We start from the raw sequence: 17,031 nt of genomic DNA, 5'->3' as shown, positions 1-17,031 counted from the left end.
GATCACTGTTATGCTCACATTGCAGATGGCGTGTAGTGCGTGTTGGGCCAATATATATATGATTTTGGAGATCTGTTGCTGACTCTCCCTTTGTGTAATGAATAAAAAGAGCAATTAAGAGGGGGAGGACTGATTTTTGGATTGCATTTTTCTACTTGTACCATTGACCCAAAGGAAATTGCCTTCTGCTTAGCTACTGGAACAAATAAGGTGGAACTCTTCTGCAGATGATTCTGCTTCTCCTTAGCTGATCTAGTAGTAACTTGGGACCCCAATTTCTCAAAGAAAAACAGCACCATGAGAAAAACTTAGTCCATCTCCTCCACCCAACTGTTTGGCCCGGATTCAAAACCTCCCACGCACAACATGGCTGCTTTTTGAGCTTGAGTTAAAATGTACATTCATGTGAAGCGTGTGCATGTATGAATGCAGTCCCTGTTAAATTTGTTGAACATAAAATACTCGGGCAGCAGTACTGATCTTTCCTCCCTATTAAAAATAATCTAACTTTTTAAAAAGTAAGCATCCATGTTTATATATAGTGGATGTAAATGTGCATGTATGTCTAGGATTTGTTTTCTGCTGCATCCACCTCCACTTCAGCTGAGGATATCTTCCAGTTTTAAAACCTCTTCCTTTTTATCTAGCTTTCACCTTTGCCATGCACGCCTCTGTATTTCCTCTGTATGAGGGCAGCTATTTTGTGCAACTTTAAGCTCTGCCGTTTAGGACAAAATTGTAGGATTGGCTTGATTCAGGTTGAGCCTTGGGTAAATTTCTTTTGCTTCTTTCTCCTCCATGAAGACTCATTCAGTGGGGTATATTCAGTAGCCGCTGTTAATCTTTGTTACCTGCATTCCAGGTGGATCAATTGAAATGCAAGGTTAGCAGCCTGGAGGAAGAGTGCACTGTACTCAAGAAACAGGCATCAGAGGCTCCCCAGCGAGAGGCAGAAGAACACGGCCTAGCGGACACCATATCAGAGATGCAAGCAGAGAACCTGAGGCTTGAGGCTTCACTTCAGGAGCTGCAGAACATGGTGCAGGTATTAGCTGGGGCAGCAGAAGAAAAGGAATAATCCTAATAGTCCCCCCCCCCCAAAAAAACATGAGAGAAATTACTTGCCTTACAATGAGTCATTACCAGGCTAAAAGGGATTATTGGCTTATCCACCTTCTCTAGCAGAGGCAGCAGTTTTCCCAGAGGTCTTTACTAGGCCAACTACCTGAGATTGCTGAGCAGAAAATACTGGTTGATTGTACCTAGGCTTTCAGGTGGGCAGCACATGTGCTCTGTTGTGCCCTTTTCCTCCTCCTCTGCTGAAAGGAAAAGCTGGCCAAGGGAAAGACAGCGCTGTTCAAAGATACTAAGCGTTATAATCACCATTTTGGCTAGTGATAATCAAACGAGTGCCAGAGATTGTACAAACAGAAATTAGAAGAATGGTGTGTTGGGGTGGGGGCAATATTTGAAGGTTGGTTTTTTAAAGTATGTAAAAATATATATTTGAGCCAACAGCTTGCTTTTGGATTTGATTCCAGTGGCACTTTTGAGACCAAGATTTTCAGAGTGCAAGCATTTGAGAGTCAGAGCTCCCTTCTTCAGACATGAGATAATACTAGTTTGTACCTGTGCAGTTTTTGTTGCGAGGTTGCTAGGTTTTCATTCCATGCGCCTGAATGTGGTGCCTTCCATGAGGATAGATTTAGATTGGTGGCTATGTTGGACTGCAGTAGAACAGCAGGATTTGAGTCCAGTGGCACCTTAGAAACCAACAAGATTTTCAGGATGTAAGCTTTTGAAAGTCAGAGCTCCCTTCTTCAGTGGAGGGAAAATCTTGGTGGTCTCTAAGGTGCCACAGGACGACTCCTGCTGCTCTACTGCAGACCAACACAGCTACCCACCTAAAGCTTGCTTTTGGTTATGGCTGCTTCTGTTACCTCACGATCAGAGATGCCACTTCTGGGCCCTTGTGCTCTCCTTAATTAACATTATATTGAGAGTTTTTCATTTTAATGAATAACACACTACTTTCATTGGGCTCTTAAGCACTGTGATGTATATATAGTTCAGAGAAATGGTCTTAAACTCTTATTAATAAAATCATGAATGTCCCATTAGTACCTGAAGGTATGGGAAGAATAGGCCACTGAGTTGCAGGGAATTAAGCACAGGAGCTGTTCTTCTCTGGATTGTAGGCAAAATTTAGGGGATTTTTTAATAACACGAATAGAATGTATACGAGCAACACATTTCATTAATATCTAGAAACCGAGAAAAACTGAAAGAACAAAAACACATAAATAAGTAATGAAGCTTGGATAGGTTTAATGCCAGCCCGGCCTATGGCAGCATTACATTAAACTGCAGTTAACGTTGCTTCCCTGAAACTTCAGCTTCTCATGGTGTAAGGAAAGGGTGGACTGGGGCCAGACAGGGCCCCTGTGACCTCACCTGGAGGAAAGGGGGCTAGTTGTACCATGTGCATACTCCCTGCCTCTGCCCAGGGACAGCCACAGAGCTCCTGCATTTACCTTACGACGTTTGCTTCCCAGCCAAGCCTGTTTCTATTGCCTTGCTTATGACTAGGGTCTTTTAAATTGTATTTTAATATGTTGTTATCTGCCCTGAGCCCACTCGCAGAGAGGGCAGAAGAGAGATTTGAAATAAATAAATAAAATATTTGAAGTTTTATTTAAGCAGGCCTTTTTAGGCTCCTTTTCTCCTGGGGGGACTCCAAGTGGCTTATAACTAGGAAAAGGTTCCAAATTACAAAAGCTTAATATCTAAATAAAAAATAAATGTGAGCTGTTCAGGTCCATCAAGCTGATTACAGTCTCAGACTAAGAGCCTGCAGCTAACCTCTCTTCAGTAAAGCTGTTTTTTTATGGGGCTCTGATCCTGTTAAGCTTATCTCTGTTCTTTATCATATATCCTGTCTTGGTATCTGGGGGGGCTTTGACAAAGATGGGGATGCCTTTTGAACTATCACTCCTGGGTGAGAAGAGGCAATTCTTGTATGCTGGGAGTTCTGCTCAATCTGCCAATTTCTCTAATCCCATCACCAGACTATTCCAGGTGTTCTGACCTTGTTCTTCCTTTTCCAGATCCACCATTTCTCCTTCCCTGCTCTTTTTTCTAATAAGAGGGGTTTGGCTCAGGGACAAAGCACTTGCTTTGCAAGCAGAAGTTCCCAGGTTCACCCTCTGGTATCTCCAATGGAATCATTTTAGGTAGCAAACAATGGGGGAAATCCTTTCTGTGTCGGAGGCCCTGGAGGTCCCTTGCCAGTGTATATATAGATAATAGTGTGTCAGATGGACTAGTGGTTTTTCACTCTGTACAAGATAGTTTCTTATGTTCTTGCTAACTTTCTGTGCCTTCCTTTCTGGCTCCTTTACTGATCCCCAGTACCTGTAGATACATGGGAACCACATCCTTGCAGGTGTAAACGTTACAGCAGCATTTATGAATAAAGTAGTTAAGCTGAAAGAAATAGGTGGTTTAGTGCACTGAATATAATAGAACAGGAATAAAAGGAGGGACATGAAGTCAGGCAAATACGTTTTACTCTGCCACCCATCAAAGAATGCATTTCAAAATGTACTTCTGCTTTTTAAAAAATGATTTTACTTTCATTGCTAGCCAGCTGAGTTAACCACAGCAGGCTTAAAAGCGTGCCTTGAGATATCCATCCATTCAGTATCAATCTTTTTGCCACCACTGCAGCTTTGTTAAATTACACTTATTTTTAATAGTTCTGTTGTAGGGGAAGAGCTGTGCAGGTGTAGCTAGTGGCAGCCTTTAGTGCTGCGGCCATTCTGTTGCATACCAAACGTCCCGCAGTGTTGTCTTTTAAAATTTATTTTATTTTAAGATAAACAAAGGGATACAGAAACAAAATAGGAAAGGGGAACAGAAAATTTAAGAAATCAAAACACAAAAACACAAATATAAAAAAACCATGTGTTACGAGGACTGTCAGCATACAAAATTCTTATAACATTTAAGAATGTTGAAACAATATTAGAGAATATTTAAAATATATATTTTCAAATGAGTAACATGTACAGAATTCAAACCTACCTCACTCATTATCTTATCCTATCCCTGCTTTCTACTTATATATTTATTAGCCATATTTCAATACAAACATCTTAACAACATTTCAATACTGTCTATAATAGATTATATTGTACTAATTATCTTAGGTTGAACAAATTTGAAGACCTGTCTGTCTTTTCATTATGTAGAGTATTTATCCATCCTCCATCTCAAAAATTTGAGACTTAAACAAACATCTCAGTGGTCTCTAACAGTCAATACTCATGATCATAGTCAAATTAACAGGTCTAATTTATCTTATTTCATGTATTTCTTTCCAGATTTTGTCTATTGTAAGCAAAATACTTTCCCCATTTTTCTTCATATTCCTTAATCAATCTCTTATTTATATAACTTGTGAGTTTTGCCATTACCGCATATTCTGACATTTTATCTTTCCTAGTCTTTCCATTTACTTGCCACTACTACTCTAGCTGCTGTCAGCAGATATCTAAATAATTCATGTAGTATTCTGTCAGCACTATCTGGTATTATTCCCAAAAGCATAGTCTCAGGTTTCATAGCAAAATCAGGTTTTAAAATCTTCTGAATCTCAGCATCTATATCTTCCCATAATTTTTTAGTTTTTTTGCACGTCCACCACATACGAAAAAAAGATCCATCGGCTTCCTTACACTTCCAGCACATCCCTATATACTTCTTATCCATTTTCCCAATATCGTTTGGAATAATGTACCATCGAAAAAACATTGTATACCAATTTTCTCTCAATGTTTAACTTGCTGTGAACTTTATGCCCTTGATCCATAAATTTTCCCACTGTTGAAATGTTGTCTTGATCAGCTGACATGCAAAATAAGTCTCACTGGCCTTGCAACTTCTTAATCCCTAAGAAGTGCTTCTGTTGCCTCAAACAGGCTATGGGGACAGGGAGTCATACCAGAGCATAAGGAAAAAGAAGCCAGATCTGAAAGAAGAGTGTGGCCTGTGGCCAGAAAACTTATTTTTTAAATTCATATCCCAATTTTCCTTCCAATGGGGACAAAAAGCTGCTTATTGCGTTGTTCTCCCCTTCACCATATTTCACATCACCAACCTGTGAGGTGGGTTAAGCTGAGAGAAAGTCACAGTTTGAAGGTCACCCAGTGATAGGGATCCCCCACTCCCACCTTCCGCCCCCTGCTACCCAGGGAGTTTTTTTTCTGGGAAAAGAGTTGGCGGAACTCGCAAGAGGGAAATGGGGAAGAAACACACGGGATTCTTTGAAATCATATTATTTTCAAGCGCTATTGCTGAGTATTTTCAAGAGGTGCCGGACCTCTGTTCCCCTGCGTTCCCCCTGAAAAAAAGCCCTGCTGCCACCACTCAGCTGGCCAGCGGGGGGAGGGGAGGTGGGGGAACAGGCCTCTCGGGTGTGCTCCTGGCACAGCATGATGACATCACTCCCAGCGCTTCTGCACTTCGCACCAAGCCAATTAGGGTCTGGAAGTGACGTCGTTAGCCCACGCTGGCAGCGCTCGTGAGGGAATCAATAAGGTAAGGACTGGACCCTCCCCCTCCCACTAGGAGGGTAGGGGGACCTGGCAACTCTACCCAGTGAGCTGTGAGCTGAACCTTTTTCTCCCAGGCCCTAGTCTGACTTTCTAACCACTATCTGAGAAGGAATGTAAAATCACACGAAGGGAAACAAAAACTTAAACCCACAAACAATGAAAATAGAGTGAAAAATCTAATAGTAGTTAATTTACAAACAATATATCAAAATATATCCAGTGACTGAACAAGAAACTGTATGTAACCAAATGAGCTTCATAACAAAACATTCAACCTTTCAAAGCATGTAAAAAGTTACATAGGCCCAGTAGGTATTGTAGAACAACCATCGCATATATAAACATGCATGTTTAAACATTATGGCTGTTAAAATTGTCTTCTTCAGATGGTGAGATATTTTTATTGTCTCAAGGTATGTGAAGCAAACTTCTTTTCCTCCTGTATGTGGACGCTGGCCTGATATATTAACTGTTCTCCATACCACCAAAAGAATGCATTTGGTCTAAAACTCTGATACAGTAAAAAAAAAGATAACATTAACGTATCATTTATACAAAAGTAAATACCAAATTAGAAAAGTCACATAATTACCCATGAATTTAAAAAGCTCAAGCCAACCAGTTTTTTCCTCTTTGAATACAAACCCTGCAAGGTCACCGTTGTAAGATAACTGCTGACTCACACTCATTTATAAGAGAGACTCATTTTGTCTTAAAGGGGCCAAAAATAATTTAGATAAAGGATGACAAATCCAACCGGTCATTCAAACCACTATGCCATGCCAGCTCTTGAGTGCTGTTTCATTCCCCAGGCCTGGCCAAAGCAAAGTCTGCTAGCTGCAGGTGCTAATGCAGCAGACCTTGAGGCCTCCACGCCTGGTTGCTTGCTAGGCCAGGTCCCACCTTGAGACCATTCAATCCTGCTTCAAGCCCCACTCAACGAGCAACTGAGGACTGCATGGACTTAGCTGCTCGGGGCTCTTGACCACCAGCTGGCTAGCACCCATGTCCCACATTGCCTAACCATATGTGAATTTGTGTGTAGCCCTTGTATAAAAGATCTACCCTCTTTCTTGGTAGCATTGGCATTTTTGGTAGCAAGGGCATTCTAAGTAAGCCTTTGATTCCTCCCCCTTCCCAAGTATTGCTCCTCTGAGGCTGCCTGTTCCACCTCTCCCTGTCTGGAACGCACACTTCCAAGATTTATTTCGAAAGAGAAAATATGCAGAACAGGTTAACCTCTTGCCACAAGACTGAAATAAAATCACCTGCATATATTGCAGGAGGATAGGAAATAAATGCTTCTGGTGCTGGATCAGAGCTAGTGTTACTAAAACACTAAAAATAACATCTATTTAAAAAGAAAAGTCCCTTAGTGTTTAAGCGATGCTGGAATATGAATGGGTGCTTTGAACTGCCTTGTCTCTCAGCTGTTGTCTGGGAGAAGTAAGCTGGCTGCTGGTGATACGGCTATGCACGCTCCCTTTCCCTGCTCCCTCCTCCATCTTACCCATGGTTGATATGTAAACATGTCATTTTAGTATTTTTTCCTTCTGTTCTCTCTGTCAAAAGGCATCCTTTATGATAGAGTTCTAATGGTCTGCTATATCCTCAGTTATTTTTAATGGTCTTCATACAGCTTTATCTAATAACTTGCAGCATGTCAATGCCTAGAGAAAACTGCTTAAAGATGTTCTCGGTTTGGGGTTCCCACCCACAACAAGGATTAAGTGACAAAATATATAATTTAACTGGGCGGAGAACAACCATTTGCCTGCATATGGTCTGCTTTCTGGAATCATATGAGCTCTAAACATATTTCCTGTTGCGCTTGGAATGAAACTTAGAATTACATATTGTCATTTCTACTCCCCCAGTTCCCTTCCCTTTCTTCTTTTGCTCCCTTCTTTCTCTCCATTCTCCAATTCAACCCACCTCTTTCCTTTTTGTTCTATCCCTTTCCTGTTATTATGAAAAATAGACTTAAAATTTTTTTAAAAAGATTAATGAGGACCAATCTGGATACAATTAGTTATGTAAACTGATCTTATGCTCCATAATGGATTATCAAGATTTCCAAGGTGTAAGCTTTTGAGAGCTTCAGAAACTGATTCTTGAAAGCTTACACCCGGAAAATCTTGTTGATCTCTATAGTGTCACGGGTCTAAAATTCTACTGTTCTACTGCAGACCTACATGGCTATCCACTTAAAAAAATACTCCATAATGTTGGCTTTGCTGTAAACCTCTGTAATTTTAATTTGAAGTTGTTTAAAAACTGATCCCCCAAGCCATGAGAATATAAGGTTCTTGTCTAGAAAGGCAAGAGCCTTACACAATGAACCATAAAACACTTCTTAGTTATTAGCCAGTTTGGTGTAGTGGTTAAAAGTGCAGGACTCTAATCTGGAGAGCCGGGTTTGATTCCCCACTCCTCCACTTGAAGCCAGCTGGGTGACCTTGGGTCAGTCACAGCTCTCTCAGCCCCACCCACCTCACAGGGTGTTTGTTGTGGGGATAATAACAACATACTTTGTAAACCGCTCTGAGTGGGCATTAAGTTGTCCTTAAGGGTGGCATATAAATCCAATGTAATTGCATTTTGCTCATACAGTGTTAATTTATTATTTATTTATTTAATTTATAGTCTACTCTCCCTGCAAGTAGGCTCAGAGTGGATCCCATCAGTTTAAAATACATTAAATTAAACAGATAAAACCGGTAGCATAAAAAACAGATACAATTTACAGATTCCCCCTCAGCAGCGCACATTGCACAGTTCCATATACAGCCATTCTGGGTGACACAACATGTGTCTTTAGTTCAAGTTTTCATTTTCCAGTGTCCTCATTTTGGATATCTCTATTTTTTATCAACTCTGGGGTGGTTTGTATGTTTCCTGATCTATTGTTTGTCATTTTTTGTAATGTTTCTTCAGCTAAGGATTTCTGTTCTGGGCAAGATTAGATTAGGTTGCCTTCAAGGCCCCTTCCAATCCTAATGTTCTATGATACTTGTACCTATCATATGTTAGTACTTACACTGCAAACTCCCAGTGATGTGAAGAATTTTCATGCTGGTTCTAGTTTCGAAGAGAACTGGATGTTCTTAAGGTAGCTGTTGCTAGTTTGGAGGTTCGTTGGATTTGGGCGATTCCATAAGACTAGCAGTAAGATTTAAGTCAGTGGAATTTTACTTCAGTAGAATGCCAGATAACTGTGGCTTATGGTACCCTGTGGCATTTTATAATGTACAGACTAGGGTGGGGGTTGCCACGGTGGTGCCATTTGATGCTATGGTGCTCACCAAGTGTTTTTAGAAAGTGGGTGGGATCAGGAGGGGCTTTTGCCCAGCAGGGCTTCTCATTGGCCACTGGAGAGCTGATTGACTGTGGTAATAGTAATAGTAATAGTATTTATTTATTTATTTTATTTCAATTTCTATTCCGCCCTCCCCGCACCGGCAGGCTCAGGGAGAATTACATTCATAAACGTCAAAAATTCACAGTTTCTCAATTTAAAAGCACAATAAATACATTAAAAAATTTAAATGTTTTAAATAGTAATAGTTATAGACCATTGCTCTGGTAGCACCTGCCACCACAGTGCAAGGATTTTCACTGTGTGACTGAAGATAAGTGTGTAAGAAAGAAAATATTATTAAAACAATATGTTCATTTATTTATTTATTATTTATTTATTTATTCAATTTATATACCGCCCATCCCAGGGGCTCTGGGCGGTGAACAGTTAAAATTGATAAAAACAAAAACTAAAATCAAAAGTTGCCTTATTAAGAAGAGCATCTTCCAAAAATACTGAAGTGTTACTACTAGATTTACGCATAGCTTCACTTCCTGATATTTTGTGGCTGGCTCTGCCTCCTGTGGTAGCTGTTTTGCGGTTGCACCCATTGTCCTGTATCTGAGTTCCAAAGGTTTTGTAGGCTAAAAAGGTTAGGACTTCCTGGACTAGGGTATATCTAAACTGAAGACTTCAGCTGGCTGAACAAATCATTCCTTCTCCCCTGGGAACTGTAGGGCTAACTGTGAATATTTAGCACTTTAATCAAACTGCAGTTCCTAGAATTTTTTATGGGACACAGTGACACTTAAAGTGGTACAAAAGCTGCTGCAAGTTTGCCATACAGGTATGCCTTTTTTCTTGTGGAGAACTACAGGAGAAGTGTACAGAGATAATGGTTTTTATTTCAGTGCCCCTGGTAGAAACACTGGTAATGGTCACCCTGAAAGGAACTTTGCCACATTGTGGCAGTGCTCAAGGTCATTCATTATGCTTCCCCTATTTAATCATCCTGGCAGAGAAGTGACTCCACAATCTTGTTCAGAGGGCAGGTGAAGGCCAGGTGCCAGGTTCTGAGCGGATCCTTCTAGACATTCTGGAGCATGACTGGAAGGAAGCACAAGCTGACCGCCAGGAACTTTGCCAGAAATTAGACTCCATGCAAAATGAGCTGCAGTGGGCAGAGGAACTGAGAGATAAGGTAAGATACCTCCCACCCCCAAGTACAGCATCAAAGGAATTGCAAGCTCCCTTCTGTGTTCACAATTCATTTGTGTGTTCACATTGATGCTCCATCTTTTCACAGCAAGGTGGCCAACAAATTGCTATCACCCAGTAATGAATAAAACAACCATCTTAAGAAATCAATCAGTAGCAAACAATTAACAGATTTGGAAGCAGTGCAAAAGTGCCTGGGGGAAGGAGACAATGTGCACATGTGCCTTTATATTACTTGCTGTATCCCAGGTCTGACCCTGACACCAAAAATAAGTTGTAGAGCTGAGTGTTGGCCTAATTTAAGCCCTAAACATATTTCTGGAAAATACAATGCTCTGCATTTCTCCCCTCTCAGTACCTGCAGGAGGTAGAGATTCTGCAGCTGAAGTACCAGACTCTGCAGAAGAACTGTGACCTATACAAGCACAGAATGAATACTGTGCTATCTCAGTTGGAGGAGATTGAGAAGGAAAGAGATCAGGTGAGTTTCATTCCTTCTGTTGGAATTGGAGCCCAGCTAGATGGCTGAATCATCCAATAGGAAGGTTCAGGGCAGATCTTTACATTATGGTACTGGGTGGCCACCCCCCATAGCTCCATCTCACAGTAGGCCAGGTAAAATAAGAATGCATCTAAAGAACCATTTCTCCCAGAATACATCTAAAGGACCATATTTCCCAGAATTACCAACTGTCTGGAGGAGAAAAATGTCCTGACTGTTTAACAGAAACTTAATGAAGATATTTTGTTGAAGGCTTTCATGGCCAGAGAACATTAGTAGTTGTAGATTTTCCGGGCTGTATGGCCGTGGTCTTGGTATGGCCCAAGACCACGGCTATACAGCCCGGAAAATCTACAACAATTAATGAGATATTGTTTACTAGGAGATGTTATTTACCTCCATCTCATGAAAAGCTTCAGCTGCCTATTTCCACACATGACGCTTATTAAAGGACCAGGACATTTTTGTCCAGGTCCATTGGCAACTCTGACTCCTCCCCACTTTCCCCTGTGCATCAACTGTGGTTTTCTGGATGCCACTTTCTAGTTGTTTCCCCACTTACTGTGGCCTGCTTGGCATGTCCTAAGGCCTGTTCCTTCTCTGTAGCGGGTATGGCTCTCACTTTGTGGACTGGGGGCTCCCTGAGGAGGTAAGGGATACACCATCTTTAGAAATATTTGGTACTGTTGTCGGGCCATTTAACTTGGGAGGGCTTTTAATGGAATTTCAGTTGTAGGCATTTTCTCAGGGAAGGAGAGTTTATATGTTTTTAATCTTGGAATTGTAGGTCCCCCTACACTATAATGTTAAGTATTTCTTCCTTTTGTAATTCTAGCCCTCTCAGGGGGTCTAAGACCTCAGTGACTAGATAAGATGCAAATAGCTGAAAGAGGAGCATATGAGCCAGGTTAGGAGTTCATTAGAGTGGCTAAGCCAGTCGCATGTTTCCTGCAATTGAAGGATAGGTCAGAGAATTGATTGTGAGGCTGATGTGGTGGGCAGCTCTCAGGCAGGTGACAAGGATGCAGTCTGAAATATAGAAGAGCAGCCCTAGTGACTTGCTTCTGTGGCAGTGCATACAGCAGATGTGGGTTGTGTATAGCAGGGTGATGGCAGGTGTTGGTCCTTTGAGATCACTTGATACCTGAGATCATTGTGTTTGCATTCTGGTTTTGAATTCTCTGCAGCTCCTTCCTCTGATCAATAGTAAGGAGTACCAGATTGATTTTGATACATGCAGGGTTCTCTGCATGTCTGTGATCACAGCATACAGCGGTGGAACTTAGTACTGAGCAAACAGTTCAGCATCTGTAGGTTTCCTTCAAAACAAAGTTTCTAGTCCATATGACTGCAAACATGAAAGCATATAGACTGCATCCGATGCTTGCCATAAAGGGTCTGATGAGAACTTCCATTAGTCAAGTGCAGGTTTTATCTCATGACATAGCTTCTGTTCCAACAGCAGAGACAATGATGCAAGAGACACAAAAGTGTGCAAAGTTCTTTAATTTGCATAATTCAGACTGTAGAATTCAAGATTTAAAAAAAACCGAGTGTGCACAATTCTGTCCATAATCCCACCTGTCCAAAGTATATCCCTACTACCACCATCACCACTCTAGGATAATGTTGCTTTCAGGCAATTCGGAGCCGAGATGGCATTCAACTGCAATACTCCCAAAGCCTCATTGAGAAGGACCAGTACCGCAAACGTGTCCGGGCCTTGGAAGAGGAGCGGGATGAATTGCTGAGCAAATTGACCCAGGCAGAAGGCAAGATCAGCACATTGGAGGCCCAGCTGCAGCGATGTCATTGCACCCGGGGCTTGGGCAAGAAGGTAAGTTTAACAGCGGGAGAGATTCTTGTACAAAAAGGGAAGGGAAAGGAAGACAGACTGCAACTCATTGGATTAAGAAGGGACGACAACCGGTTTTGCATTGCTGTCATGGAACTAATGTAGCTGGAGATGGACAGTAGCTTAAGATGGTGTAACCAGAAGCATGGTGATCCACGATGCATTCACATATTTCTGTCACCCTGTCACATCTAGCCAAACAGATTTTGCATATTTTTAAACACAATGGAAACCTGCAAAACTATAGGCAGTATATTGGCTTAATGACTCAGTCAGGCCCCTTCAACCCTTTGATGGCGGGGTGGCTTGACTATTGTAATGCTCTATACATAGGCCTCCCATCTAAGTTAACTAGGAGGCTCCAATTAGTGCAAAATGCTGCAGCTCAACTGTTATCAGGAGCGAGCAGGAGCATGAACATCACTCCCATCCTACAGTCACTCCATTGGCTACCCATCAGTTACCGTGCTCAGTTCAAGGCATTAGTTATTACATGCAAAGTTCTTCATGGCTTTGGTTCAGCATACCTATGGGACCGCCTCCCTCTCTATGTTCCTCCACGGCAGCTTCGCTCATCTGAACAGGGTCTCCTGCAAGTGCCAGGCTGCACACAGGTAAAGTCAGCAGCAGCCTGTACACGGGCTTTCTCTGTGGTGGCCCCTATCCTGTGGAATGACCTGCCTGAGGAAGTCAGAAGAGCCCCTGCTCTCCTGGCTTTTCGTAAACAATGCAAAACCGAACTATTCAAAAAGGCTTTTTACTCAAATGAGAAGGCTGTATCATAGGGATGGGGTCTCAGATGCTTCGTTAATGAGTTAGGGACCATAGACTTTATCACTATATTGCCTTACATATTATCTGCTGCTTTAAATATGTACTCCTATGTACCACCAGTGCTCCATGTTGTCTAATGTTAGTCCTAGAATTTATTATGTTCTGCTTCAGTATTTTTACTGAAGCAGTATTGGATTCTTGCTAATACTATGTCTTTTAAACTTGTATTAATTTACCCTATGGCATTGTTTATGGAAATGTCCTTGATACTGTATTGAGATGTACTTGATACTGATTGTATTAATCTCATACTATGTAATCCGCCTTGAATCTTAGTGAGAAAGGTGGACTATAAATGGATGAATGAATGAATAAAATTAAACTGTCAACTGACTCCACCTCAGGCAGCATGGATCATGCTAGTCATTCCATATTTGCCCCTGCTTGAGGTATGGAAAGGTGGGGGACCAATGTGAGATGTTGCCACTGGCACATCACACTATGAATGGTGGATGTTCACAGGTTATCTGGCCTTGCTCCTTTCAAAGCACTGTCTGGATATGCTTCAAATGTTGATTGGTGGTAAGAAACTTCCAGGCTTATTGTGGCGTGTACTTTATTAGGCAACAGCCTACTTCATCGGTTGCAGAAGTGGGCCGAGAAAGTCATAAGAAAATGTCCATAAATTCTACAGATGGACAAGCATGGTTAACTGATCTATTTATCTCCACCTTTCTGCAAGAAATGTGAAAATTGCCTAGTAAGGTGCTAAACATATATAAATGGTTGTAGCATGAGAACTGCCCGTAATTCCTTTTCCAAGCCCAGTTGAGTTTGTTAATGGATTGCAGCTGTGCAGTTCATGGTGTAGCTATTCTTTGAGGCTGCTGTGTATGCAAAGTGGTCAGGGGCAATATGGAAATCTGCTGCAAGAACTCTCTTTTTCTGCTTCCCAAAATAGCAAGGTAAGAAATCAGTGCATTTATTGGGGTGGGTGTTTCCACACAGGGCTGCTGAAGGTGCTTCCAGGCAAATAAAAACCTCAGCATACATCTAGGAATCATCTAGAATATTGAGACCTCTTTTATTTTTTCCCCCCAGATGTGTTCCTCTTCCCATTCCCTCTGTTCCATTCTAAGCAGCACCTGGAGCATTATCGAGAAACCTTCCATCCTGGAGGATGGAATTGTAGATACACCCGGCGTCCTGGATGTTGTCTTTCAAGAGGATTATATTAACCAGAAAGTGGTGAGGCTTTAGTGATCCCGAATACTGTTTTGCATTTGTGTGGCCCAACAACCTGGGCAAACCTGCCAGGCAGTGTGGGAGTTGATCAGTTCTCTCCTGGTCTTACTATCTTTTTCTTTTGAAGAGGAGATATTGCAACTAAAGATTGGAGCTCTGTCTATGGCCTCCATGGGTATCCAGTCAGACCTGGAAATGGTACCCAGGAGTTAGGAAGTGGGGGCAGAAGACACAAGGCTATTTCTTTGGCATTGAGGGGGGAGCAAAATACAACAATATTTTGCTCCTTATGTTATGATGAAAATGTGACACCCCCTTCCCAAGCCATCCATAGTTATTGTTTCCCATTGCCAAGAGGCATCGGCATGATGATAAGAGGCATCTGCATAAGGACTGACCCGGCCAAATCCAATTTCCTTAGGTTTTTAAAATGTGCAGTTGAAAGCCTAGATTGTAGGATTTCAGCTGTGCATGGAGAATTTGCATGTGTTGGATTTCATTCCACCTGCAGGCTGTGCAACCAAGTGGGTGCATGCTGATTCTGGAGATGGGGCTGGCATGTGGGGTGGTAGACACTACCTTTCACCGAGAATGTGATACCGTGGGTCATCTGAACTGGCCTGTTCTAAGGTAATGAAAGATGTAAACTCGATAGGACCTTCCTCCTAGTCACTGTAATGTAAAGCCTTTATGGTTTTGGAGAGAATCTTGGAGTTGGAAACTATGGAAATCAGATTCTTCATATAGAGACACCCCCCCCCCCATTCAGTTCTTTATGGGGGAAAGATGGCAAGTAGAATAAAGCATATACATTTAATTTGCAGAATTTATTTCCTGTCGCAGAATATTGGAACAATTGTCCATTGGTCTAACCTTTCTCTGTGCTTTTCTAAAAGGAGCCCAATAGCTACAGCCAACTTTATCATCATGGCTGGCTCTCAGAGGGAAATTTTCCAGAAATGAACTTGGTTACAATCCAATAGGCTTCTTGGAGTTTCCCCTTCCCAGAACAGCCAGTGTGGTGGTCTGGAGCTTTTCAGTTGGCTGGGAATGCACTGGTGAGGGTAGCAGAATAAAGAGCATAAGGGCAGTGGGGCTTGGCTTCTTGCCCTATAGTTTTCTCTGAATTGGCTTGGCAGTCAGGCGAGTTGCTGACTACTGAATTCTTGCGTGGAAGTCTATATTTCTGGCTTGTATTTAAGTATCTGCGGCTGTGTCTTTTGGGTAGAAATAAGCAGGTAAGCTGTTCATTTTTTAGACTCTGCACTTCTAGCTGAAATGCTACTGAACCTGAAAAGGAATAGCAGGTAGAAAAGGAGGCTTGCTGTCTTTTCCAACCCCAATAACCTCACAGCAATTAACAGTGTGAGAATTTAGAAAGACAGAATTTATCTCCAGGTTGAACAGGATTCTGTAGTTGCAGTTCTGTAAAGGGAAATAAATTAGGTGGAGGTATATGGTGGGCCATGAATATATAGAACATGCCACAGTTTGGCTTTATTTCACAAGTCATGATTTATATTGAATTGCTTTTTAAAAAAAATAAGTTTAACCCAATTAGATTAGGACGATAAGATACTGTTAGCGTTTGCCTTCCCTCTTTGAAATGTACTATAAATTATAGCATTACTGTGATTTAACATAAATAATTGATCTACATGACCTTCTTCTTTCATGTTTGCAGTTCAGTATGTCACAAAGATCAATTTCAGAAGGTGCCCTTGACTTAATCAGGCAGCCAATTCTTAAAAGATTTGAATGCAAGTGCTTGCCAAAAAAAGAAAGAAAAAGAAAGGGAAAAGAAAAAAATGACTGTCATTTTCTCTCTCATACACTCAGGGAATGGAATGGCTCTTCAGTTGGTTATGTGCATCATTTACTGTCAAAAAGTATATGTAATGTAGCTCTAATAAAATTAATACAGTCAACTCTGACTTAAAAAAAAATCTGATAACAACAATAACATTTGATTTATATACTGCCCTTCTGAACAACTTAACTTTGTAAACAGCCCACTCTGAGCTGTTTACAAAGTATGTCATTATTATCCCCACAACAATGACCTTGTGAGGTGGGTGGGGCTGAGAGAGCTCTGGAAGAGCTGTGATGGACCCAAGGTCACCAAGCTGGCTACAAGCAGAGGAGTGGGGAATCAAACCCAGTTGTCCAGATTAGAGTCCTGTCTCTCTTAACCACTACACCAAACTGGCCACAGTATGAGAGAGAACATAAAGAGAATGAGGCGAGATAGCCTGCACCTGGTTTTGAGGCCTTTCCCCCCCCCTTTCTACATAGGAAGTGACTCCAGACAGAGAGAAGGAAATAAATCGCCTTTCCATCTTTCCCTTCCCACCTTGTGCTGGCTCCATACTTCGAAGGCAACGTGAAAATGGATGGATGCACTCCAAGAGGTAATGACTGGACTCCTAGGTTTTCTGTGCTGCATTGGGATTCCTCCCTATGAGTGTCCTGAATTTTGCCCCAGAGGCCCAGTACCTCAGCAGCCACACAGCATGCT

At 41.7% G+C, this 17,031-nt stretch overlaps 1 protein-coding gene across 3 annotated transcripts in view; it reads left to right on the top strand.

Annotated features, from left to right (window-relative positions):
- Positions 1-17,031, top strand: part of CARD10 (caspase recruitment domain family member 10) — a 54,695-nt gene that overhangs the window by 17,950 nt on the left and 19,714 nt on the right. For all 3 annotated transcript variants that reach the window (XR_008597602.1, XM_054987756.1, XM_054987755.1), the window contains exons 6-11: positions 863-1,045; positions 9,965-10,120; positions 10,493-10,618; positions 12,279-12,476; positions 14,370-14,516; positions 16,809-16,924. Coding sequence is in view for 2 of the 3 variants with exons in the window: in XM_054987756.1 (XP_054843731.1) it covers positions 863-1,045; positions 9,965-10,120; positions 10,493-10,618; positions 12,279-12,476; positions 14,370-14,516; positions 16,809-16,924 (926 nt within the window). In the remaining variant the exon portion in view is untranslated. The remainder of the gene's footprint in view (positions 1-862; positions 1,046-9,964; positions 10,121-10,492; positions 10,619-12,278; positions 12,477-14,369; positions 14,517-16,808; positions 16,925-17,031) is intronic.

The sequence above is a fragment of the Eublepharis macularius genome, chromosome 9 (genome assembly GCF_028583425.1).
Source record: "Eublepharis macularius isolate TG4126 chromosome 9, MPM_Emac_v1.0, whole genome shotgun sequence".
Classification (NCBI taxonomy): Eukaryota; Metazoa; Chordata; class Lepidosauria; order Squamata; family Eublepharidae; genus Eublepharis; species Eublepharis macularius.
The sequence above is the reverse complement of the archived record's forward strand: the minus strand, read 5'-3'. Positions and strand labels throughout refer to the sequence as shown.